Raw genomic sequence first — 27,914 nt, 5'->3', positions numbered from 1 at the left:
GATAAAAAGATACCGCATTGACCATGAACTAATTCATGTCTCTAAAACACTTATCAGTACGAACGAGTACTACTACTATATGAGTTTCCGGTACGGGTAAGTTATCTGTATTTTAGAGACAATCGTGTGTTTACATACTTTTCAAAATCATTTTCATACTTCTCACAATCCATTATTTTATTCCCAGATGAAAACTGGGAGTGACATTGTTGAGACTTTTGGCGGCAATAAAACTTTTTTGTCCTTCTACATGGCTATATGCATTTCAGTCCATTTTTATATGTTTGTTCGATTTGCTGTACATATGTATATTTGCTATTTTTTTTGGTTAGGTATCAAATCAAATCATGTATACTTCGTCCATTTGTTTATGTCAGCATCCAGGATTTTAATGTGTCGATAAGATCACATTTTTCTAGAATGTAGAATTTTCTGACATTTTCTGCTGTTATAATTTCCGTGATTTAAACACTGTTTTGGACATATTGGATATTAATATGTCGAATTTTCCCTACGGACGCAATCACAAATTACATATTAGTTATTACGCATACCTACATGATTCTTTATCAGCTACTCCTGGCTGAGGTCAATTTTAATCTTCTGAGTCAGCGACGTCTGATATCCGAATAACTGAGTTGCTCTTTCTAAGGAAGCAGACTGCAATGAGCATGACCAAGTGTGTGCGAGAACTTCGAACAAGTTTATTTTTCTTCATCAATGTTAATATTTAATTGTAACTACCCCTAGTTATGAACATCGCGTAGATCGGCGACTTCGACGTATTGTATAATATAACTATATTGCTTTTTCTTACGAAGCAGACTATTAAGTATTAATATCTCCTTTATCAATCTCAATTCTAGGTTAAAACTGGTTTATATCAAGGTTATACTGGTTTATATCAAGCAGTTATATTGGACCTTCAATACGTTCAGAGTTGTGATAAAAGCTGATACAATGGCTGAGGGATGTTACCGGTAAAATTTGATTGACGATGTCAACCCTTCCCGATCGTTGCTCTGAAAATTAACAGAGCAACGATCTCGTCAGAATGATAGTTTGCGCAGCGCGTCGAAGCGGCGAAGTCCTCCAACAGTAAAATTGTGTCTAGACGACGAACCGATGCATTCATGATTTTACCTCAACAAGTAACAAGTAAATAAACTCCACCACTGATAGATATAGAGTCACGTAATTTTGTTGGGACAGCTATCAGCGGCTAGACCAATCAAATCTCAGTACCAAAACAAATGAACGCCTCTCACCAGTAGTAACCAATAACCATAGTAAGTGTAACCATGGTACCCACGTGCATCTTATCTCATCGAACGCTAAGATTTACCAACACTAAATCATAAATACTAGGAAGGAAGATTATGGACAAACCTGAACTCAGCATTGAGAAAAGGAAGAGAAAAGACAACATGGCTATCAAGCGATTATATACGGAAAGAAAAGCAGCTGAGGAAATATGTGGTGAGTTTTATAATATAATGGGGCAGGTAAGTGTACTTGTATACACAAGACAGGCATGTGTGATCAGGATCAGGAAATTATTGCAGCACTTTACACTTCCAAGTTTACTACATTTGTTGGTTACCTCAGGCTGCTCTACTATGACTATAAGTATACACTAAGGTAGGCACTGAACGATGGAAACTACCAGATAGATAGTCGCCGAGTACGTTGTTCACACAAGGAGTTTATCTTTGCGATTACTAAAAACGCAGTTATGGGTTTACTGTTTAGTTCACTTAAAAGATCATTGAAGAGAGAAGTTGGATTTAAAGAAGTGTAATTTACAGATGAGACCGGGAGTTTGGATAAATGTTCAGAGCTGTCGTTTGTGACACATACACATTATTGTACCTAACTGTGACGACAGTTGAATAGCACCTACAATCTACATGGTATGTGCTACAATAGTCACGTGGTAAAGCTATATATAGAAGTCACTTAGTCACGAGACCATTTAGCACGCATCATTTAACGGTTTTTCAATGACAAAGCAAATAAATAAAAGGGACGTTCGTTCCACCACACGTCTTTTAGTAGTTATTGTAATACTAATTGGCATGGTACTAAGCTGGCACGGTACTTAAGTTTCAACATAGTTTCAAACTTTCAAAGGATGGTTTCTCAGTATCTATAAACTTCCGCGAAACTGCACATAGTCCAGTTTCTATAGTTCTATAATATGATGGACTACTACTTACTACTATAAAGACTAGCTCTCACCCAGGATATTTAAATGTAGAACATGTTATCAGCAGCTTTAATAGCAGCTTGTTTAACTTTAATTAAAACCACTATGTTTTTCAAACCTAGTATACCATGGACCCAGGATAAGGAACCTTTTAAGGTGTTATCAGTATGGACGAAGATTGGGCTTATTGTGATTGAACTCATCATTCACTACACCTTATATATTTATAATGATAATGTTTTCTTTTTAACTTTAACTTCCAATATAGAACTGAAGTTGCTGGTTGTACTTGTAATCCTACCTAAAGTAAATAAGTAAATTGTTTAGAGAGTTCAGGTACTCACGTCACCGGCCACAATACCTCTTATTTTACCGATCCCTGAATAATTGGTTCGAAGCTAATATTCCGACAATTTTCCGGACGGTCTCTTCGAATTGTGGCTTTAGTTTAGTAAGCAACTACTTCTAAAATCACTCCTTGTCCTTTTATACCACTTATCAGAGGGTAATCCGTGTTCTTAATCGTTCAATTAAAAGTAATCGCCGGACCAATAATTTAATCGTTTAGTCCTGATTTGTGGATTATACGTTGGTGTGAACCGCATTGTCATGACAACGATAACTCTCATAGTTACAATAACTCGTACAATTTCAGGTGGTAAAGAGGACTGTGGTTACGAAAACAGAGCCCACGTGACAACCCACCTACTTCATTCTCCGCGGTTAGTACTTTACATTTCCTCCAATCACACACCAGCTCCAACCTCTTGTCCAATCACAGAACAGGACCTCCCTGTCGTCTGCCAATCACAGCCCGTAGAATAGAGTCGTTATACTTAAAGGCGTGAGGTAGTTAAGCACTATATTTCGAGTTTAATTGCCATGTCACGTGATATGCTCTTCCGCCTGATTTTAGCCAATCTTGCGAGGTGGAGTGGGCTAGGTTAGCAAGGTGGAGATTGTGGACTGTATTCTTCAGTCTTTCAAGTACTTTTGTCTTCTCATGGTAAGGGTGTTCTATGCATCGTCGTAACTTTCTGATGTTATCTTAATAAGTCTTGTTAGCGCGCGTAAAACCTTCCTGCAGCTAGCCCGCCAGCTAGGTTATCCGATAGTACTGTAAAAATAATCGCTCTAAAAATTCTTTCAAGAAAATTTCTGATTGTTTCTCTGAATGGACTCTGTGACGTCAACGTCCTAATGAAGGTCAATAGATAAAGCACGTATCGTAATTTTTACGTCATACTCATATATTCTGAAATTGTGTTAATTAAATTGTATTTGTAAAAAGGCTCAAAGCCAGCCTTTTTACCATTAACAACTTTTTAAATTACAGTTTCAACTCAATGTGTACACTGTACATGATCGAAAGGTGTGATGAATTTTCATGATCCACAGCAGTACAGTTTTACTGTTGCCTCACAATGGTCAATTTAAAGAGCAAACTTGAAGAATTCTTCACCTTAAATTCGCTATCATTGCCGATCTACAGGGTGAATTGCTCACTCACACTGTAGTTTTCACGTCTAATTTTAAACTTCGGTTACCATGGTTACTATGACCACTTGTACTGACACACCTTGTTGGTTATGCAGTAAATAAAACGAAATAAGTAGCTCTCTGTTTAATCTAGGGGACGGAAATGAAATGCTTTCTGCACCTTGGCCTTAGTTATAATTTTATGTTATGCTGTATTATACGTTCTGCATTCGAAGTACGATCATCGTCAGAACGATTGAAATATCACCGTCGACCCACCATTAAACTAAGGTTAACAATTAATTTAATAGTTAAAGGTAATGTTGTTACTACTTCATACTTGCTCACCGTTTGATCGGCAGTAAATTGCCTTTTAACTATTCGACATCTCAACGAATGCTTATACAATGTGTTTAACGATTTTAAAGCTTTGACATAAGGATTGGAAGCTCACCTTTTGATTGGCAGTAAATTGCCCTGAGGTCCTCGTTGTCACTTTAATATTTCTCTCCGCTAAATGGTGCACTCCGGGAGCCGCTTTGTGACTCTTTTAATGACATTGTGATATAAACTTATAAAGTACTTGTAACATCTCTCTATTTGATATAAAGATATGAAGTACTTGTTACATCTCTCTATTTGATATAAAGTACTTGTGACATCTCTCTAGTTGATATAAAGTACTTGTAACATCTCTCTATTTGATATAAAGTACTTGTAACATCTCTCTATTTGATATAAAGTACTTGTAACATCTCTCTATTCGATATAAAGTACTTGTAACATCTCTCTATTTGATATAAAGTACTTGTAACATCTCTCTATTTGATATAAAGTACTTGTAACATCTCTCTATTTGATGTAAAGTACTTGTAACATCTCTCTATTTGATATAAAGTACTTGTAACATCTCTCTATTTGATATAAAGTACTTGTAACATCTCTCTATTTGATATGATTATTTATAATATGATTTCAATGAATGCTAATATAGTGTGTTTAACGATTTCGAAGCTTTGACATAACGATTGGAATTAAATGGTTTAATGAGATGGTTTAAAGGGTTTGTCAATGTTGACAAGGCATTGTGCGGCATTATATTTGTTTGGTTGTAATGTCTTCAAGCAACCAGACTGACTGCTTTCTTTCGAATTAATGGAATAATTCTTGTTCAACAAACTTGAAGGCAGAACTTTTTCGTATTTCAAAATTAATCCGGTCTTAAGTTTTGTCCATGGTTTGTTGATTTTGAATTCCGCGTGCCGTGCATAGTTTCATTTAGCTGTATCATTGGTTAAATTGTAATCAAGGAGGGTCACGAGGGTGAAGTAACGGAATACCTTGTAATATCTAAGTGATTTGAGTTCATGTTGACATACTCAAATTGTTTGCTACAAGAAACGTTGAAGGTATTCTACTGCTTTTGTGTTGATAAACCATTTGCTGCAAATCGTCTTCGGGTGACAGATGACATCTAACTCTTCCTGTAAGTTACCTAAATCCAATGTGAGCTATATCGTTAGATAACTGTATAATCTGGCTAAAAGCAGAACTGAGGCTAGCTAGGTACTCAGAACTAGCTTCTACATTAGGCATCGTAACATTGGACTGTGTTATGCTATTGAGATTAGCTGGAGACCTAACACTGTCTTCACTTGTTGTCTACCGCGGCTCAGCGGTCACGTTGTCATAACAACTGTTCACGTGACCACACGTTGTTATAGCATCTGGTGTGTCACGTGTTATGCCTCGTGTTAGCTGTCTGGTAACTGGTTTGTCTACAGAGACTGTTCCCATTATATCATAACACTCTTGTTTTTTCGGAATATTGCATTTTAGACGGTTTCTGAGGTGACTTTTGCTGATATTTCATCTTCGATAGTCTTTTGTTGTTGTATTTATGATTTAGTGGTTGACAGTACTCTTTTGCCCTAAGCATGAGAGAGGGAAATAGGTAGAATGCGAGATCTACCTATTCAATTTAGGTAACCGCTGATTGTTCATTTACTAAATATCAAAACAAAGGCACGTAACGTTCAGAGCACCAATTTCACGTATTCGGGGAATGAAGGCATAAAACTGACAGTGAAAACAAATATAATATGATTATTAATATAACAAATATTCAGATCGGTGAAGATTGTAAGGTTTGTACACAGTGCAATGGTATGTCAACTACCGGTCAATTCATTGCTTATGTACATGAAAAATATTTCGAAGGCACACTTTCTTTAACTTTCATTTCCTTTCATTTTAATGTATTCATAATAATATTCAGGGATCTTGTACAGGCCTTTTTTGTCAGTTCTATAACAATAGAAAAAGGGATATTAGGTCATATCATTGACAAAACTGTTAAATTCAGAAGCGTATCCATAGATATTGATGAATTTGATACAGAAGGGTTATTCCCTCACGGCTCACATATCACAACTATGTTTGTCCGTCAGATATTAATGTCCGTCAGATGATAAACGTGTTTGAGAGCCCTCAAGGACCGTTATATCATATCTTGGGATTCATGAAAATGTATGGGGGCTAAATAAAAGTTTTGCGGTCTCCTTGCGCAGCTAAAACGATAAAATGTGATCATGCCTTTTTTGTAATGAATGGGGTCAAGAATTAGAATTTAAGAACACAGCTCTCATCTCATGTTATCTCAATAACAATTCGTTATGTCACGTGACATGGGTGTAGACTAAAATGAGGATTTGAGGGTAGAAATATAAAATTGTTGGCTGATTTAGCACCTATTTAATATTCGCTGAACTCAGCCATGGAAATTGCTTAATAATCGCTGATTCTTGCTATCTCTGGGTCTTTTGTATTGCTGTAATTGTTTGTTTGCACATGAAAGGAGGATTCAAACACCCCTTCTGATTCTTCTTCACTCTAGTTTCAGTTTCTAAGTAACTCTGTGAGAAGAATATTAAATTATATCGTGAGCTTGGAAGTATTTTCCATACACCACACGTGTCATGAAATAGTCCCATGTGTCATGAAATAGTCTCACGTGACATTAAATTGGGGAATGTACTTGTTTTACCAATTCCTACAAAATACAGTGCCTGTTTGTCAGATTAAGTGGTGCAAGACCAATCTCCATCTGGTATCTCAGCGAGATAAGGTGTCTGTGAGCGGCTCCCCTACAGGCAGCTTATATAATGTCAGTTCGAGCTATGACTGGTTGAGAGTCGAGGTGCTAGAAATAGCGCTCTGATAAGCTCAAACTGAGTCTTCTTATCGTGCCGTGGAAGCCGGGAAGACAAAACAAGCTCTCATGAGTTAAATCGCATTGTTTGGGCGCGATTCTAACATGTTGCTGCTCCACAATGCTACTCATTATGCCCTCTATGGAACCTTTCTAAGGTGCATCTTTTAACCCCTCCTTATTAATAATAATCTAGTTTTATTGTTCTGCTCCGAGTTCTCCTTGCTTTTTTGAAACACGCGTTAAGGGAGAGCTTTTTTCTTCTATTTACTATCTTCTCATCTCGAGAGAGGCTGACACGTGACCAGTAACTCGTGCAAAGCAAGCCATTCTTCTCCCCATTTCTCATCCATCATCACTCGGACTCTGCTTCTCGGAGGCTCTCCAGTGCCCACGTGCGCGCGGCAACTCATCTCGGAGGCTCACCGCCTCATTGTTCAGAGTTTGAGTTGCTGTTGAGTGTTGCAATTGAGTCTCATGGTGTGGGCACGCATAAATCATCATCCTTTTTCTCATTATCATGAAGCTACAGACTAACCATTTAAATTGTGGGTAGGCTAGAAGTAGAAGTCCGGCTATAAGGATTTAACTTACACTCATTTTTTGGTGTTATATTTATAGTGGTCGATACTTGATTTTACTTTTTAGATTAGCAGCATCATCTTCAACTTACCACCTTGCCCGTTATATGTATGTGCTGATTGAGTTTAGAGCTGTCTGGTCTTTTTGTTGTTATTCAATAAGCAAACATTATCCAGCATACGCATACAGTCTTCAGCAAAAAGGGGGTATTAAAAATTCAATTATAACAACCGACAGCAGAGTTTTTCCGTTTGCGCGGTGTTAGCAGTGATGTTGGTCACATGATCAGTAAACTTTCCCTCTGATTGGTGATATGACCGTGTGTTCCACGTGCATTGGCCGGGAGACAGGGGTTAGTTACCTTGGTGACAAGGTGAGGGATTCTCCGGGTACACTGACTGGACATCTAATCGAGTTAGGTTTAAGGATATAGGGGCCTGCTATTGGTCCAGTACAAGTTATCTTATTAAACTCGCTCCAAACAACCGGGGTTGCAAGCACTGCTTAACTGCTCAATTGTTGTGTACCGTCTAAACAAACAACCTGCTGTTCCCCGTATAACAAACTCTTCCCCTCATACTCTGATAACGTAACTTCATTTTCCAAAGAAGTTTATGCGTGCTTAATCCCTCGAACAACTTTATATCGTCCAGTGCCTCTCTTCATCAGTCTCAACGATAAATGAGTTTGACTAAGCGCTATTGGTTCTGTTTTCCCACATTTTATCGATGCTAAGTATAATCGTTTTGGCGCTCCAAATATGAGATTATATCGTTTTAATATCGAAACCGACCTGTACAAATTTAGCAAAAATCGTTTTATTGCAAATATAAATACTAAATTATAAACATTTTGCTAGGTGATTGGGTAACTGGAAATGAAATAATGTGCTTGTATACCGCCCATATGGTTAGCAACTGACACAGGTGTCAGGTACTAACCATGTCAGAGCGGTTCTAAAGGGTGGGATGAAAATATCCAGCAACAAACAACTAAATCATCTCAAAAAAACAAATCTATTCAGAAAATATTACTTTAATTATATCATATAGTAATCATAGTTTGTATAGAAACATTTCTTTAATAACAACTAAGAATACATTTTTAACGGGTGGTTTTGCTAATAAGTTGGTGAAAGACCAAGAATTTTGACTTTTTGGGCGCTCACTTTTCCTAATCTGAGGCCACGTCCGTTAAATATTTCACGTGTATTGAAGCCCCTCTGAAGAAAGGAACAGGGCATAGTATTCATTCGTTTGGGAGCTTTATTAGATACTGCCCTCTTAAGAACAAAGAAGCTTCAAGACGGCGCCATCCTGGGGGTACCACAGTGTCTGGGTGATGTATGTATAGTGTAGACATCACCCCGGTAGGCCGCTTGGGAACTTTGAACGATAAGCAGATATTTCGCTGAGTGACGGCATTGCTTTTTGTGTGCAACAGTCGTTATTTATAGTTCATGATGCACTGCGGATGTCTTAATGGCGATAATTTCTCTGTTAATGTTAAATTTGATTGTAAATTTTTATGGAGCAATGAAAAAATCTGGAACTTTCTTATTGTTTAGGACTCTTCCACCATTACTATTAGGATGTAGATTACATCATCCCCTCAAACATTTCGTATCGAATGTTTATTGCGATGATAAATCTGCCGTATAATTATTAATTGGTCAATAACCACTGACAGATATCCAAAGCACACCCTGACTCCTCCGTTTTATGGTCATTATTACCCAACCTTCTCAGCATTTCCTCCCTCATCACCAGACACCAATTAGAAAGGACAAAACCAAAGCACCGAATCATGATGAACCTTTGTTATTGTAGTCACAGTCAATGCTAACTGTATACATAACCACCGTTTAACACAATATACAGTACCACGATGCAGCCCTGTTCCCCCGGGCCAATCAGGGATGAGGTGCCGCGCGCACGTGGGCACTGGAGAGCGTGTAGGAGTAAACAAACAGATAGCTCAGTGTTATCTTAACAACACACCGCGGCGGACAGACAGGAGCTACATAGACAACTGTGAGTTGTTAACTCCTCCGTGCAGAACTGTTACAATAACACAACTCTGTTGTTTGCTTTACTCTACTCTCTCTACCTAGCAATCCTTCATTACAGTTAGTACCAGTTCACTGGTAGAACCATCTCCACCTGTAACAGTCACCACCCCCAACAGTCACCACCCCCAACAGTCACCACCCCTAACAGTCACCACCCCCAACAGTCACTTTATTATTGTGAGCGGTTGTTTCTGCTAGTTGTTGTTGTTGTTGTTGTTGAGATCATGATCAGACCTCTAACTCCCTCCTGCTTGTTGTTAGATTACAGCTTAGAGATAATGACCAGGGTCCCTCCTCCTATACTGCTTGTTGTTAGAATGATAGACCGGCCAGGCTATCACACTGTCAAAGTGGCACATTAATTGATCGTAACGCTCCTTTATCTTCCATCCTTCCCTAATTTCTTAATTTCAATCAAATTATTACTTTCAAAAAAGCCAGCTGGCGTAGGAGTTGGTGGAGCAGTTTACCAATCTGCTAATGCTCGAATCAAGCAAGTAATTGGTAGGACGTTCCACCGCAATCAGACCCGTCTAAAGAACGCCTATTAGCTGCTGGCTGACCCCACCCACGTGACCAGCTATATCGCACGTGATCATGCGCGAGCTACACGTGTCAATTTAGTCGTACAAGCACCTAACAAGGCGGTCCTTGTTACTCGAGTTAGGGTGCATGACAAGCTCCCTCTACTCCAACATAACTCCTCCACCAATGGGAGAGCTTGCCACTTTGGTCGGGCCAATGAGCGGGGAGGAACGCTACGTGTTGGAGAGTCACGTGGTGTGTTAGGTAATGGCTGGTGGGATGTTTTGTGCTTGACGATGTGATACTTGTAGAGGTGGGGATCGTTTCTTTTATAGTGCTCCTCCGCGGGAATGGGGGTAATTGATAATTACTGCTCATTTGATCATGTCCCGTGTAGAAGATCGCTTGTAAGTGAGACGGAGTACTTCAGATGGATCACCCCCAGTTCCCCCTGCTCCACTCCGGGGCTTGATCCAGGGTCACGTGACCCCACGCCCTCCCCCCGGCCAATCACGCCGGGCAGTCCTCTACGTTCCGAATAAAGCTGTTATGCGATATATTTGTGACACACTGTAACTTTGTGCCAGATCAGTGCTATTTGTTTAGTGGCAACAAGTTTCAGCTCACCCCGCCCCGGGCTAGTCCTGCTTGGAGAGGTAGAGGCCCGCTAACTAATCTCGTTAGCTCCCCACTCTTACCCATCGCAAATCAAATTATATCTTTAGCCGCATCTCTCTCTGGTTCATCAGCTAACCAAAGCTATTTGAACACATATCGATACCTCCCACACCTTGCTTGTTATTCCCCAGATCTGTAACCGACCTTCGTCCACCCGTATTGTGGATCGGTCCTGACTAACGTGTTACCGCTAGTACTTCTTGGGTCTAGCAGAACTTGTACCTCGCTCATAGTTGTTATCAGCTGTTGAAGTGTTGTTTTAGTTGGCGTTAAGTTGATATTTTATTGTTTATTAGTTGATATTACTGCCATGTTACTTTTACCACAGTCCGCTCTCTCTCCTGGTCGCTCTGCTCATGTCGTGACTCTGTTAATTTAACAAGCTCTCGTTATTCTATTTCTAGACCCGCTTGATCTGAGCTAATTATATTTGTACATGTTTCTATAATGTATTATTTGGTGATATTTTGAGATCGTTTACTGTGGACCACAGATTGGTTATCCGTACTTTCTTTATTTCGTGCATTTGTATTCCAGGATTTGTGGAAGTTTTCAAATAAGTTTCCTCAATTTTAAACGAGCAGATAACGAATTATTCATATTTTTTGGTACTTCCCGACCTCACTATTAAATCGTTCCAGATACTTTTTACATTTGTATTTTCTTTCCATTGTTTCGCCATTATAGCCCCGATGGCCGAGTAGCAATACTTACTCAGGGTTCAACTTCAATGCTATATGAGAAAGCATTAGATGCAAACGGCTTACCGATTCAGCAGTAACTATTCCAAAGTTCACTATCTGAGGGCCTAACAGAATGTAATAAAATTCAATAAAAACTTACTTTGTAATTCCTCGGTAATACTATTAATACACAGTAACTGAGTTTCTAGGAAAGTGAATGAGCTGTTGTATCCGCTGTTAACGATACAATCGTTATGCAAGTTTCAACTTACGTAGATCGCTTGAGTTAGAGCAGAGAGCTATAACACTTGTATTATTAATGATTGTTAAGGGTCGCAAGCAGCAAGGGTGATCCAACGATATTATTAGTACGTTCTTACAACATTATTTGCGAGGACTGATCTTTTAATTCAGCACAAAATATTGGGTATCTATGGTTTATAATGCATCGACTATTTTTCAATTTATTTAGAACAGTTTCAACGAGTTTCAACGATCTATAGTGCTGTTGTATTACAAGAGTTAAGTTATTCGGGATTAAAAGCGCCCCTATTTCTGAAAAAAAATAGGTGCAAAAACTTTGATGCACACAAATATATGCACACAAACAAATAAGATGCGCGTCTGAACCAGGTCGAGCGATTTAAAATGATCAAGATCACTATTGTGAAACTTTAGGTCATGAATATTTTTCGAATGTCTTAAAGCTTTACTTTTTTATGGAATATTATTTAAAATTTCAGACCATTTTGACAGAAATAGTTTTATCGAGCAATAAAACAGGGAGGACGAAAAATATGAAGTATAAAACTATACATGATTCGGCTGTCCCATACAAACAATACAAATACAATCTTGCCATAAAGAGTTAATAATTTATTTTATCTTTTCTACAGATTTTGATTACATCATGTTTGCAAAAATTTCTTTGAAAATTGCTAAACGTACGTGGGTTGTGTCGTGAAATTTTGTATCATCACAATAACAGTTTAATAATAATAACCATGAGTGCCTGTTCGCCGTGTTAGTCGATAAAATTGCTAACATTTTTGTGTTGGAAATTTCAATGGACAGTGGGTGGATACCACATCGGCGCAAATATGTTCAATTTGACCCATGACATTTTAATCCTAAGCACCTATCAAGTAGATTCAATCCTGCCTTTCAGAAAAGTTTTGGTATATCAGCCGGCTATTGTCCGGATATAATTGAAAGAAACATTATGCTGAAACTACATAGGAGTAGTTATAATAAGAGAAGTTAGGGAGTTGTGAGAGCTATTGTCCTATTTTTTGAACGATCTGCGTCGATAACACAGGCCGGTGGGAAGAAGCCCGCTCTGTTTTACCTGCTTTGTTATAATACTCACTCTTATTATAAAGCATGCCTCATTGTGCTACGGATTATCTATCCCAGAAACAATTGTTCAACTCGTCTCATGTGACCCTGAACTGTGCTCTGATTGGTCGCCTTGTTTCCGTACTCGCCGCTGATTGGCCGAGACTGATCCCAGAGATTTTATGTCGCAGCACGTGGGTGTTGGAGGTGCTCGCTTGTTAGTCGCCTGATATTCTCGCTGAGTAACGGTTTGATCTAAGCGATTATCCCTCCTCAACCTGGATTGAACTCTCGTATGCTATTGTTGACCCTGGTTTTTATTGCAATGAACCATTCTTTTATACTACCCATTATTAGATTTCTTCAGCTTGGCGGCTGATGAGTCTCATTGTTCTTCTCAATCTCTCTAACACCAATCATCTTGTCTTCACTGTAGAGAGCGTTATTATTGGTTCCTACTCTGGTACCTCTCAGTATTATTGTCTTCACCACAATGCAACTCTCCCTGTTTTCTCCATTATTCCCACTAAGTATTTCTCATAAACGTACAGATCGTGACGTGTGGAGCTGAAACATGGCCCACAGAATCTGACTTAGAGTGCGCTGTGCCGTCCCTCGCGTTATTTGTGTGTAAAATGACGCAATGTTAACTAGAATTATCGCAACTAAAAATAACGCATACTGAGTGTTTTCCTTGAATAACGAAAATTCGGCTGATAATAACCGCACCTATCGTGAGGAGACTTTAAATGCCGACTTTGTGTCAGTACAGGTAGCTGATATTTTCTGAAAATATCATTTAATTTCAATAATTACTCTTCGTGTGACAGATATCACCCTTATAAAACATATTGTTGATAAATCATTTGAATTCTTTGCGTTATTCTTATGAAATTGACAAGTCACAAAGAAATTTCATAACAGTTCCTTCTGATCTTTAAAACTTCTTGTCATTTATTTAACTGCGATTACGCTGCTACAAGATCCAACAAATGTTTATCACATCCTAGTTTGTTAACAACTGTTTAACTTTGTTAACTAAATCTGAGCGTTTTATTTTCATCATTTGGTAGTTTTAATCGCATTTTCCGTATAAAACTTCTCGAGAAACGATAATTTTCATTTTCTTGGAATAGTTCATCATGGGCAATTTTTTCTATCTATGCTTGTGTGCCTTCTCAGTTAACCAACCTTACCAGTGGAAATGGTCACTGACCTCAATGGCGATCATCCAATAGAAAATCACAAAGGCCAGGTTCAGCACAATCTGGCCCTGTTATATCGTCACACTCACAGCTGATTATTATAACTGCATATTGAAACTAAATAAAATTTAAATATTGAATCTAATCACAGAGATGTGGATAACACACCCATTTAGAGTACTCTAAGTGTTACCTTTTAGTTTACTCTCAATTCCGGGAATCTTCCAGTACCTCGCTTAGTACCAGCCTCAATTAGGCCGGGAAGCATCTCGATCCGATTCTGTGAGTTAATGGTTTGCTGGTTACCCCATACAGCTTCAAACCAGAACCACATCATATTAATCAATATCATACTATTACTACTATGACTCTAAGCGATCATTCCCGGCCATGGCTTTCCTAACAAGCTTATTTAATATTCACCCTAAGATCCGGCCTCTCTCTCTCTCTCTCCCCCCCCTCCATTCTGTCTCTCTCTCTCTCTCTCTCCCCCGGAGTGTTTAGTGGTCTCCTGGTCGAGCTCTGCTGCCTCTAAACTCCCTATAAGCTGGGGGATGGTTAAATGGCTGTTAACCTTATTAGGGGTTTAATGAGTTATCCTGTAGGTTGGCTTGTTAACTATAACGTAAACTGTACCGGCATTTAACGCAACAACCGAGGCTCTGACTGCAGCACCGAATTTGTCTTCCCTACAATTGGTTATGATTCAGCTTTGCTTGTAATATATTTCTACTGTTCCGATGTTTCTTCTTCCTTTGTTATTCACAGGTTATTATTATTTAATGGTAAAAATAAGTTTAATTTACCCAAAATTAGTCTAGCTCAAATTCTGAACTCGTACATGAATTTTCATCCAGTTTGGCCCATAAATTGATAAAATTTCAATATTTTTGAATGAGACTAATTTTATATGAAAAGTTAGCCTAAACTACAAATTATTCTCTGTGATTTATAACTCAAAGACCAAAAAGGAAAAAAAATTACCCCGCCCCCTAGTGGTGCATCTCATATCATCAGGAGACTTCTTCCTAGTCCAGGACTTAACGACATGATACATCATGTACTTTAATAGTTTAATCGAGAAATAAACTTGTTAATATAATAACATATGGACCGAATCTTGCCTCACCACTATTCTAACTTTATAACAGTGATAAACGGATGAATAATGCTCATTATGCCAATCTGCACTCTGCAGTTTTACCAAGATAAAAACTGAACGGTCGTGTTTGCCAGAACTGCGTTTCGTGGCGCTCGGATTTTGCTGCGAGTTAATAAGATTCCCTGCTTTACCCATGATAGATCAAATCAAATCTTATGTCATCTTCTGTCGTCAGAGGCAAAAGTTTCAGACTTTGTGATTGGTAGGTCGTTTACCATTCTAACTCAAAACTAAAAGGTTGTTGCATTTTACTTGTAACTAAAGCAGGGAATTGCGACTGCTTGCAATGATATTTATCGGTTATAAAACGTATACAAATTTTCGTCGTGTTATAAACCTTTTGCGCTACCCGTGTAAATGAAATCAAACGTTGTTGTGTAGTTCATTCGTTAACCCCTCCGACGGTAAACGCTTATAATGCGACCATAAAACTCACTTTTAAACTCTGTACGCGGTTACTTTCTGCGGATGCTAAGGCGTTTATCGTTTTAGCCTCTCAAAACTATTGACCTTCTTAGAATCTCAATTCTTCCCCTTAAATTTGATTTACTGTATTTTTGGGCATTTTAAAGGTGACCCTGGTGCTTGGTGGCGTACTTGTCTTTCCAAAAATGGCTAAACGAGTTGTCCACCCATGAGTACTTGAATAGTCGTAACCTCTATTCGTAACCTATACAGTATATAATTGCTGATCAAGATGATCACAACCATAGCAGCTAGGACCTCTACAATGTGCTCTATTTTAACCGTCCAATTTACTCGTGCCGCGTTGATAGTAGTAGTACTATAGTAGTGCTATCTATATTCTATAACACACACAATGAGGGCTCTGTGGTTAATTTACCGGCTGATTCACCCAGCTAGTACAAAACAAATGAAAGTGAGGCTGGTTAAAATGTGAAAGTAATAACGGCAACATCAGCACGTGCGTTGTGGCTTGTCCTAATTTGTGGCGGGGTTGCCCCTGATAATTGAGATACCAGCACGACCCCTACAAACCGCTAATACCCCAGCCACTTCTTCTAACCCCTCTCCAGGTGTTTGTTCCTAAATTGAGGGAAATTGGAGATATAATGACGATAGCTAGGTATTAGATTTATTTGTGGTGTTTCGTTAAATGATTCGTGATCTTGTTAATAAATATCTGACAATTCAAACTTGAAAGGTTGGTGAGGAAGCGATTTTTGTTTAAATTACCATTTAGTATTTTGTTTGATTAATGATTATTCGACCACTTTGTCTTTGACAGTAAACCCTGTGGCAAGTTCGATTGCCTCTACTTTTATTGTGAATCAGTTACTTGATAAGTTTGTTTCTAAAAATAATCCTCATTAAATTTAAACGGTTTGCTAGTCTAGCAACACGCACACTGCACAGCACACATGCTGCTGCACTGATAAACTCTAACTCGACTATATAAAAGGAACTGCTACTGTTCTCAGCGAGCTTGTCACGTGTCCGTTCCTCGTTGTCATGGGGACGCGTGAGCGCGTTACCCCCTCACATGCCAGTTAGTACAATGGAGCAGCTAATTGATTCGTGTCAGTGGTGGAGTTGTCAAGTGTCGGCTGCCTGACACGTTGTTAATGGCCCAAGAATCTCGGTTGCCGCTCTAGGGCTCATTGAAGGTGAGGGCAGCTAAAGGTGCCTAACAACTGCCCTGCTAATGGAATAAAGTGCTCCTTTGTTACGTGCCCCCTTTATTCCCACTGTTACTAGGCCCCTCCTCAGAGTGAGGGAGCTTACAGAAAGTTGCTTGTTCTCCTGATCTCGTACTGACCATCATCTGACTGCTTTCTCCACCTTGTGTTTATACCCACCTGCTTTTCAAAGTGCCTCATTGCCGCCCAAGATTAATAAGTTACAAATACAGCAACTATCGTATTAGGCTGTTTTATTTACCCGGCGCGGGGGCCACTGAGGGTGTTTTATTTACCAAGAGCTCTGCTGCGCAATCCAATTTAGAAAATCCCGATAATGTTCAGCTGATAAAGTAATCACGGATTTGCCTGATGTCTAGTTGCACGTGCAATTTGTCTAGTTGCACGTGCAATTTGCCCACTTGTGATTTGTTGGTCCGGGGCACGCACGTGACGACTCCTTGTTCGTCTAATATTAACAAGGAGGTTTCCACCGAATGTCCTAGGTCGCAAAAAGGCTAATAGGATGAAATTTTCACCCTCCTCTGTCGTCGTTGTCCTCGAAATCAGTGGTGGAATTTGCTGAATCCTTGCTTTAATTCAATCTCTAGCCCATCTGATTCAAACCTGGAGCTTACGTGTGACTTTTTAACCTCGGGCGTTAAAAATCCCTGATTGCAAAAAACAGCCCATCAAGCGGGCGTCGGTAATCATAACGTTCTCGCTCAACTGGCTGGAGGGGCCGGGTATTCAGTTCTCGTACAAGATTAATTTGTTACCCGGAGCTCTTTGGGTTGGGACAGGAGAACTGGGATGTGAGGAGTGAAATGGGGAGTGGGCGTTGGTGTGAATTTGATCGCAGTGATGTACGGATGGCCATGAAATTGCCCTCATTGTTTAGATTAAGGTTGCAAGCTTTGATGATCAGTTTAGTGATTAAATGGAGCAGAGAAATATTTTCAAGTTGGGACCTTATTGTCATACTTAAGTTAAGAGGTGATTGGAGTTTTGGGGACACACCCGCCAGGGTATTCCAGTAGAACGATCATCATCTCGGTAACATAACCACTTCGCTCTCGTCTACTGGAATTGTTAACTCACCTTATAGGGTTCCCTGATCACGTGACTCCTGCTTGCTCCTCATTGGTTGCTGCTAATCACGCGATCCGACATATCCTCTATGATTGGAGGGCTGATGTTATTAAGGTAATTGCTTGTGTTTGGTGTTTATCCGCGAGCTATGGCGGCCCCTTAAGTTGTTTACTTTGTAAAGCCCTTGTCATTAATTAGAAATCCCGGGGCATGCATGTCTCGTTTCTCACGCTCCCTCTCACACCGCCCTGTTTGCAGGTTAACCGCCTCGTTTAAATCACACTGAGCTGATCTTCCCATCAAGCAGTTGACATGATCATTATTGTTGATAAAACAAGATTCGTGTTCGAATTATATTTTCTGACGTGCTCACTGATTGTGTCTTGTCGCACGTGTCTTTGATCCAAGATCAAGGTGAATGAGGGTTGTTATTGGCCTGTATTATTGGTCAAGGTTTTAATTTTAAGCTTTCCTAGAATTTGCTATGGGCCCGTTAAGTCCTGATTGACATTTGAATCCCTAAATCGATCAATGTTGTTAAGGTTAGTTAAATCGCTTGTCGAGAGAGGTGTTGGATCGTTTAAATGAAAATGAACCATGCTCAACTGCATGGGTAAAAGTTAGATTTTCACAAGATTGATAAATATATAAGCTTATGATCTTTTTCCTTTGCAACTGCTCAATAAAGTTCCATTGATATGATGATGATTACATCTATAAGTGGCTTTGTTGAGTGTGACATTAAATTGGATATCTAGGTAACTTGCTGTTTACAACCTAACCTAATATCCCTCAAAGATTGTTAAATTCGTACTTGAACAGTTAAACCATAGCGTGACGTTACTAACTTTTTGTCCCAAAAGCATGTTATCAAATTACGGCGAATTTCCGCGAAAGTTTTTTAGTCACTTCGGTAGTTTGGTTACTGTGACGGTGATTTTATGGCGATTCCGTTTCTGCTATTTAACTAAGTTACTTAACTAAGTCGATCAGCTAAGACACTTAACCCACGCAACTACTAAACTAAACAACTTAACTAACAAACGTACATAACTACTAAACTCAACCACGATTTCTACCACGACATTCACTTTCACTCCCACTCTCGCTTAACACACTTGTCTTGTAGGGATGCACATGATGATGGAGAGCTCAGTACCCGCACAGACTACAGAGTTCCACAACGCAGACATGATGGACTCAACTGTTACCTCGGAGTGTGGAATACAGGCTGCTTCCGATACTGTAAGTCGGGGACTATTTTACGTGTGCCACTTTTGTGCGTATTTTTTCTGTGTGTTATTTTCTTGGGCTTTTGTTTTGTGCGTCTGTTCTTTAGTCTGTTTTTGTTTCTTGTGTGGTACAATGCAAAATTATCTTCAGTCTGATCGAGAAGTTTGCTTCAACAGTGCAGTAGAGATTATTTCTTTACTATTCGCCCTGGAGAGAAATATCAATCATAGCTTTATCAGTTATCTGTACCAATGTGTTCCATTGATCTTGACCAACGTTCAATCGATAGTCAGACGAATAATCGATTATCCCAGTTGAAATTATCATATCGATACTTTAATACCATCATGATTTCAATCCACTGTTTAAACACAGATTAGGTAAGACAATAAGGTTACAACAGTGGTCAGATTAACCGTGTCTCTTTAACCATGTCCGTTGATTGCTGAACAAGTGTTAAATGAAGCAACAGACAACTTACACCCCCGGATTTTCGTATTAAACAGGGTCTCCATGCATCCGCTCTGTTTGAGACAACCTGGAATGCGAGTATTTATTGTTCAAACCCAGCCACCAAATAGGCACAGTGTTTTACAGAGAAATACCTGGACTAACCTAGCATCTTAGTAACCCTAACATGACCCCAGGTTTGTAGAGGAGCGCAAGTGACTCCCCTGACTAGAGATGCAGGGTGCCAGTATGAGGACGCACCCGTTCCCATGACCTCAGCCAGGACCCCACTGATAACACCCCACATTATCAGACCGTCTCCAATAAAGCAGAGAGCTGGCAGTACGTCACCTCCTTCTTCGCAGGCTGACCAGGCTGCTTTCATGGCAGCAAAGGCTCTTCAGCAGCTCCGCCAGGTAACTGTCTTCATTCATAACTTTAGCTTCATTACCCGGGGGTCTGTAGTGCTTTTAGACAGCACCTCTTTTAAGAGACCTGTCTGGTCTGACAGTATTGTTAATCAATCTGTGAACTTACGGTTGTAGATTTGATCATTGGAAATTGTAACAAACCGACTTGACATGGAATTACTGTTCATGACAAACAAATGAAACATTTAACCTCTCTCGTGCCCAACAGACAAGTTACGTTTAAATTATGAATTGTCAAAGTTTGCAATTAGCAGAGCTGCCTCGTACAACATCTGACAAGTTAATCATTTTTCACAGAAACCTGTCATAAGATCATCGCAGTCATCACATTTGGACACACGAAATGACATACAAACCTCAAACTCCCATCCCATGGGTCCCAATGAACTGACACGACAAGACCTTAGTGCTACACCAAATGGTGCGTTTTCTCGACCTGTTAAGAGGCAGCGGGAAGGTAGAGAGAGTAACTATGTTGAGAACAGAGAGAGACAACTGACTAGCAGTAGAGGGACTAAAACAATTGAGAGTATAGAAACTGACAATACTGTTGCGAGTGAGAGTGAGAAAAGAGGGATTAAGAAAAGTGAGGATCATAGGACCCAACCAAGTGTGAACATGGGAACCCAGATCAGTAGAAATGGAGGATTACATAAAGCTGATGCAAAAATAGGACCGCATACAGTTCAAAAAGGAATTTATAGCAAGTCCAGTGAGTCAGTGTTTGGTACCAGAAAAGCGAGAGAAAAAGAAAGGAACAGTTCAGTGAAACCATCTGATAGTGACCCAATCAGATCACATCTTCTGGACACAAACAGGTTTTACAGATCCCACTTGTGGAGGGAACTTCCTTCTAAACATGGAGACAGATCTTTCAGACCTGTCACACCACGGTCTCGCCTTACTACCAGAGATCCTAACAATGTTACCTGGCACCAAGACTCACCACGACAGATCGACAATATCAGGACTGACAGAGCATTCAGACCGGTTACACCGAGAAGGCAGCGTTATCATGACCCGTCAACATTTCCTCAGAGCCCTACCAGGTGCAGCGCTGTACTGCCCTCTCCTGAGTCCATTCTCCAGACCCAGATAAAAGCTCTCCAGTCTCAGTCTTTACACGAGAATGTCATCAACAAGGATCAACCCAACGGTGAACTACTTCGTGGACTAGGTTAGTTAAAGTTTAATAACATCAGTCCCTTCTGTTTAAAAATACGATTTGAAGTAACAAGTACAACTTAATAACTGCCCCCAGGCCTTCTTCGAGTTTCGACTTCGTGTGTGTCAAAGTCTTGTTATTCTCCCGTTTTCGTTTACTATTTAACTATGGCGCTTTCGCGTTGGTTCCGTTGTTGGTGCCAGTTGTGTGTGCAATAGTTTATTTTAAGATGTTACAATCTGCAATATAAGTATTTAATCTTTTAGATAGAATCTCTTTGATCATCTTGGCTTGTTAACTACTTGTCAATAACTAGGAAAACGATTTCGAAATGATTCATTTACTGAAAATAAAATAGTTCCTGTTAATATTACATATATTACAAACCAAGTCCCCATACATCATAGTCCGATAGTTTCTTATATCTAGTTATACGTAATGAATTGACAAAATTCCACTCCTCATTAGTTCAGCCCTACAGTAATAGCATACGTTTGTTTAATTCGCTCTCTTATCTGCTTTCTTATCTCGCCTTGTTTAACGGCGAGATATTGTGCCTCTCACCTTGTAGCTTAGCCTTACATCATAGCAGCTGTGGACGACACGGAGATTGACAGTATTATGTTTAAAATTGAGGCTCGGATGGCAAAATCTATGAATCAGTTCGGTTGTGAAGCACCAGTTGACATGACGTCTGTACTGTTCAAGAATTTTTTGCTTCAAAGGTCATTAAAGGAGAAAGAAAAGTTTGCAGCGTTTCTGGCAGAATCGTTTCATTTGGTTCGCTCTCAAAATGACAAGTTAAAGCAGATGAAAATCGGTCTAAGCTCAACCAAGAATCAGTTGATTGAGAATCAGAAATTGGTTATCAGCGCTCAGGAATCAATAATTAACTGCAAAGAGAAACAGTTGCAGAAACAGTTGCAGGACCGTCGTTAAAGACACGGTTGAAAGTCAGTTTAAATCGTACAGCGATGCAGTTCAGGAAAAAATCATGGTTTGTCAACCTGAAAGTTCAGTTACCCCCGAGACTTTGAAGGATCAAAGAAGTCGTCAAGTCTGTGGTGCAAGCAGAAGACCGGAGCAAAAATATCATGATTTTCGGTTTGCCTGAAGATTCCAGTAAACACTTGAACAGAACTGTCGGAGACATATTTGAGGAGATTGGACTGAAACCAGCAATGGAGCTCAGTAGAGCTGGCAAGTTGAAGGATAAGACTAATCGGCCAGTCAAGGTTACTCTGTGACAGAGTAACCTTGACTGGCCGATTAGTCTGTCCAGTTCCAGTTCCAGTACAGCCTATCATATACTCAGTCAATCTCGAAAGCTGCGACAATCAGCGAAGTTTAGCTCAGTCTTCATTAGTCTAGGCCGCTCATTGGAGGATCGAGTTAAGCATAGAGTTAGACTTCTTGTTCAAAAGTTGCAAAAGAAGAAGAACGCTGAGCCAAACAACCACCACTGTATCAAAGAAGGGACAATTCATACTGAAGAAAAATCAGTGAGAGAGTGATGGCTTTTACTAGAGTGTATTTTTTCAATAAATGTCTTGCTGTTATATTAGGGACGATAATGTTTGTAAGGGGATGGGGACTCGTCCCATTGTGATAAACAATTTTATTTGTCGAGTTATTCTTTCTGGCCGTTGGAGCATACAAAACTTTAAGTTTTCGCAATATTTGTCAGATGAGGTTTAAATTCCGTCGTTAAGTGCTGATCTACACAATGTGGCATTTTCCTATTAAGAGTACAGTGCCCTCGTGAGGGATTATAACTATATTTATTATATATTTGTTAAGATTAAAATTGGTCATTAGAACCAGCCGGGCATCGTCTCGGTTTACAATCAATCAATCTCAAATTTTATTACAAATTTTGTTTCAACAAATAGACCAGTCTGTATGCTTCCCTTCATTACAGTTCTTAGTTACATTAATAAATTAACCAACTGATATTGTTCTAGGTGAAGGTAACGATTCTCTGATGTCCCTGTTCCAGCCGGGACTCATGAACTCTCTACCACTCACGTCGTACGCCTTATTGCTTGACATGATCAATCGTCAGAGTCTCAACTCGGCTACCAACGCTTCACTTCTCAACCATATCAATCAGGTGAATAATAAGGCGGCGTCGGTGCAGTCTGATGATTAGTTTAGTCATTAAAGAGTGGTGTTCAGTGTTCTTGTTCCTAATTCGTTAATCTTCTGATAAAAGAAGATGATATATTTTCATCTTTCGCGACGATAACCGTGGGAGAATGATTATGATGCCTTTTCTGTATGTCCTTATTACGTTACACAAAGAATATTTTCAAATATTTGCAACATCTAACCCTCATCAATATTCAGCAACTGGCGAACAAGCAGGCAGGTCGAGGACACAATATTGTGAGCTCTAACAGCGTCCTGAAACCAACCCCAACTCTGCTCACCTCCGGTGGACTGTGTACTGGTGGACTTGTCAGCACCAGTCTCAACACCAGTGCTTTGAACTCGAGTTCTTTGAACTCTAATGGCTTGAGGAACAGTGGAATGTTGACTCCCACCACTCTTCCGTCTCCTCTGCTAGCAACCTCCTCACCCTCTGCTACTTTCCCTCACGTTGGAGGTATGTAATATGTATGAGGTGTCTTCTGTCTTCTGTCAACTTCTTACTTCCTAAGACAGTTTCATAATTAATAGAAACGAGTATCTTAAGTGCTATCCCTGCCAAACTAATGTGGGCTAAAATAAACGGCATAGGATGACAGGGGTGGGAGGCTGAGGGGAACTTCGAACCCCTTTCGGCTATTTGGTAGCATTAGACTATTAGGTAGACTATAGTAGACTTTTAGGTAGACTATTGGGTAGAACGTAGTGAAATCACACATGAGGTATAGTATTTTTTAAATACTTATTTTATTTCAGGTTTTCTGAACGGAATGAACTATATAAGAAGTGGATCAAGTCCCCCAGTTAACATCCCGACTATGCTGAGACATTCCAACGTTAGTTATGGTATTATTAATCAATTAATACAAGTATCTAATTTGCCAATCCCTTAACAGAATATCATTGTGTACTTAGAAAATCGGACAGCCGTTAATGATTTAATCTAAATTCAGGGCAAGCGAGGTTTGACAGATTCCTCAGTCAACAGAGAAGTTGACATTGAGAGTTTGGTGGACAGTGTGATAGATGAACACATGAACAACAAGCCTGACTCTAACTCCAACAACCGTGAGTACCTTCACGGCTCCTCCACATATCCCCTCCCTTCCTTCCCGCCTCCTCCACATATCCCCTCCCTTTCTTCCCGCCTCCTCCACATATCCCCTCCCTTCCTTCCCGCCTCCTCCACATATCCCCTCCCTTCCTTCCCGCCTCCTCCACATATCCCCTGACCCCAGATCTAGTTGTTATCCTTTTAGTGTTTATAAACGATTATACGGACTCTGAAACGTACTTATGCGTACTTTGAGTCACTAGGTTGTACAATTTGTAAACCTCCCCTGGCGTAATCATTTAGAAACCCGGCCTTCCCTCCCCTCAGTGGTTACGTAATATGTGAACGACCCGGCCCTTGCATTATTGTCAACAAACCAGCTACACTTCGTGGGAGGGGCTGGTCTATTATTTTTGCTGCTATAGCAAAGATATTCAGAGAACATACTAGGCCTCTGTTTTATTCTCCTAGTGATTGTATCAGGTGTTGTAGTATCTAAATAATCTAAATAATAATCCACCATGCATCTCTCCGTTCCTAATTTCCCTGGCAAATAATTAAACTCTCAACATATTTAACACCTATTATAATTGTAGCTGCATGAGTATCACATGATATCCTGGTCTATGATATGTGTATTTGCGGTTCTGGTCCGTTGACAGGTGGCTGGACGATTGGTAGCAAGCAATAACCATCCAAAAGTCCCAGGCTCTTAGCGAATATAAACATACTCATTAAACGCTTGGTATGCAAAGATTAGTCCTTCAATACTTGTTTGTACAGAGCTCTGTCATCTCTCCCTTAGTTATAAAATACTCTACTCTGATTGGTCAGATGAATGAAATACTGTCTCCTGATTGGTTGCATTAGATCACGTGATGAGAATAATAAAACATTACTGGTCGTGACGAAAGAAGCTGGGTTAATGGTTTCGATGATATACAGTGAACACATTTATTGTCCTAGTTAAGTATTTATTTAAGGGTAGCCGGCTATGCCATTAGCGGACCACTGTCCCAACAATCCCCACTAAAATTCCGATAACTAATTTAATAAACCAGTTCATTTACGTCAAACCGTCCCCGCCGCCACCCACTACCCTTTATTATTACTTTAGTACCTCTAATGGTTATAGTTATGGTATTGTTAATTTATTCTAAATAGTAGGGGTTGATAGTAGTATCGCTAGTCCACTAGTACATTAACAGATCTGTAGAGATGGTCACGTGGTCCATTAGTGTGCCTTGTCCAGCACCCCAGCTCCGCCGGAGGACAACAGTTGATATAGATAATCTCCGTTTATCTGCAGACATGATCTCTAAATAGTAAAACGTAACCTTAAAGTACAGATTAGTGCGGAACCATTAGTACAGATTGTCCCAAAGTTTGGACCCAAGGCTATTAGAGCTTAACTTGTTAAGTGGGTATTTTTAAATAACAGTCTGAATTTCAGTGAACGAACACCTAATGGGAACGAAGAATTGTCTGTATAATAGATCTGAGCTGATGAACGGTTAGTTGCACCTTGTTCAATGTAAACGAGCACTTAAGCACTTATTTTAACCAATGAGAAATTGAATTGACCTCGTTTCTTCTTGAAAATAGTGAGGACCGTGCAAGAAGTTCTGTAACACGGATATTTTCAGATTACGAGATGACACCTCCGTTCAAGAGGAGGAGGAGGACAGTGTTTACAGAGAAGCAACTTCAGGGCCTCGAGGAAGCATACGGCAAATCCCAGTACCTGGACAGAGAATCCCGACTGGAACTGTGCAAGAAGTTGTCTCTGAGTCTCCACACTGTGGTCTACTGGTTCCAAAACAAACGAGCCATCAGCCGGAGACGAGGACAACCTATGGAGAACAACGGAGCTAACAGCAACAGCTCCTCCATTGAGAACATTCACGCGTACACCTCTGATAACGTGAAGAGCTTCAAGACTTCTCCTTCTTTCAAACGCTCTCCTCCCCACTCCCCCATACAATTTGTGAGTTGGTTGAAGATTGAATATTTGCCAACCCAACGATCGTCATTTTAATTCTTGGAAAATTCTCACTTTAAATGATTCATTACATAATTGACTCCGCTATTTTAAGCTCCTGAAACTAACTCCCATATTTGCACACAGGGCCACTACACAGCGACCAGTTCCCCAATAAAGGTTGGCTCCAGACCCAGAGTGAGTCCCACTCTCCCCTCCCTCCTCTCCTCACCCCCAGCTCCCGGTCTCATGAGCTCACCTCCCTCGTCTGTCATGTCAGCTACCCTGACTTCTGCTATCTCTCAGAACGTCATGAGCATGAACCAAATGGTTGGAGCTACTATTTGAGCTGCTGTTTGAACTGTTCCCTGTAGTAGGGATGTTGAAGTGACTCTGAGAGTCCTGGAGATATTGAGGCGGGTCGAGAAGAAGATAAGAAAGTAAAAGCGTTCTATGTTTTAATGTTAACTTAATTAGTTCATCTTTGTAAAAATTCTTTCTGAATGTAAAACGAAGAGCATTATATCAATATGTCCAAACAGCTCATGACTTTGGTTTATAATTGTTGATTAACATCTGTTTCGACTTATAGTTATAGGATCATAATGTAAATGTTTGAATCTAGTGCTAACTTTTGACTACTATCTAACGATTTAAAGAATTTGCTATTCATTACATTTGGTTTAATTAATTACTCAGGCAATTTGTTTGCACTATAATCAGTTTTCTGACCTTGAATTTAAAATTTGCTCTGTTTGAAAGACTCTCAATTAGGATGTCATTGTTAAGCTCAAGATTATTGTGGTTGTTATGATACAACTTACAGTCCAAATTATATCAAACCATCAGTTGCATGAGCGATTGAACATCTGAAACGTTTCTTGATGGTAGCTATACAATATCTTTGTTAATAGATGGTAATTGATAATTGAGCTAAACGTTATTCCAAATTCCGCTTTTTTGAGCTGACATTCTGTTTTTATTATATGTTTTCAACAATAATGGTACTAGTTACTTTTATTAACTTGATAGTTTTAGAAACTCGTGAGCATAATCTGGGATTTTGCTCCTTATAGCAGACTTTATAATTAATTAAAATTAAGCCTGAGCGGTTTTGACCTTGACTGGTGGTTTCTGACCTTCAAATTCATTTAAGGTCAACGCAACCATCCTGTTTTACACACTCATCAAATACCAGAACATAAATTCAAGTTTTGCTGTTCATTAATGCTGAATTCGTTGTTAATCAAGATTTGCTACTCTTAGAGTAGATCTGTTTATTTTGAATTATCAAAAAATTTATCTTATTTTATTGTGTAGACAAATTATGTTAGTGTTTGGACCAAAAACCAAAAGGTCCACCTCATAACGTGATGGAAAATTGGTATATCAGACAAATTTAGCTGTCAATGAACTTGTACAGGCACAGCCGTAAAAACGCGCTTCCAGTCTCATATATATCCATGATTCCAGGAAGTGTAATATAGTCATCTACTGGGTCATCGAATAGTTCGACCGCCCTTGTAGCATTGCTGCTTCCTTGTTCATACTCCAATCCAGCAAAGAATTTTCAT

General features: G+C 39.6%; 1 protein-coding gene across 2 annotated transcripts; it reads left to right on the top strand.

The window, feature by feature from the left end:
- Positions 1–1,366: 1,366 nt before the first annotated feature.
- On the top strand, positions 1,367–27,351 carry LOC134811198 (uncharacterized). Of its 2 annotated transcripts, XM_063817955.1 has the most exons (13): positions 1,572–1,641; positions 1,809–1,913; positions 2,865–2,931; positions 19,005–19,120; positions 19,756–19,974; positions 21,028–21,166; positions 23,119–23,267; positions 23,504–23,762; positions 24,062–24,141; positions 24,259–24,373; positions 25,813–25,872; positions 26,006–26,346; positions 26,488–27,351. In XM_063817955.1, the coding sequence occupies exons 4-13, from the start codon at positions 19,007–19,009 to the stop codon at positions 26,686–26,688; spliced, it is 1,677 nt and encodes a 558-aa protein (XP_063674025.1). In that variant the 5' UTR covers positions 1,572–1,641; positions 1,809–1,913; positions 2,865–2,931; positions 19,005–19,006; the 3' UTR covers positions 26,689–27,351. The 2 variants fall into 2 exon arrangements, with proteins under 2 accessions (XP_063674024.1, XP_063674025.1); XM_063817954.1 differs by lacking the exons at positions 1,572–1,641; positions 1,809–1,913 and adding an exon at positions 1,367–1,479.
- The last annotated feature ends 563 nt before the right edge of the window (positions 27,352–27,914 follow it).

The sequence above is a fragment of the Bolinopsis microptera genome, chromosome 2, assembly GCF_026151205.1.
Source record: "Bolinopsis microptera isolate Bmic1 chromosome 2, MBARI_Bmic_1.0, whole genome shotgun sequence".
NCBI classification, from domain to species: Eukaryota; Metazoa; Ctenophora; class Tentaculata; order Lobata; family Bolinopsidae; genus Bolinopsis; species Bolinopsis microptera.
The sequence above is the reverse complement of the archived record's forward strand: the minus strand, read 5'-3'. Positions and strand labels throughout refer to the sequence as shown.

Coding starts and splice junctions, on each gene's coding strand:
- LOC134811198 (XM_063817954.1), top strand. CDS start 19,007: ATGCACATGATGATGGAGAGCTCAGTACCCGCACAGACTACAGAGTTC. Junction 23,763..24,061: donor TACTTTCCCTCACGTTGGAG/GTATGTAATATG, acceptor ATTTTATTTCAG/GTTTTCTGAACGGAATGAAC. Junction 26,347..26,487: donor CCCACTCCCCCATACAATTT/GTGAGTTGGTTG, acceptor ATTTGCACACAG/GGCCACTACACAGCGACCAG.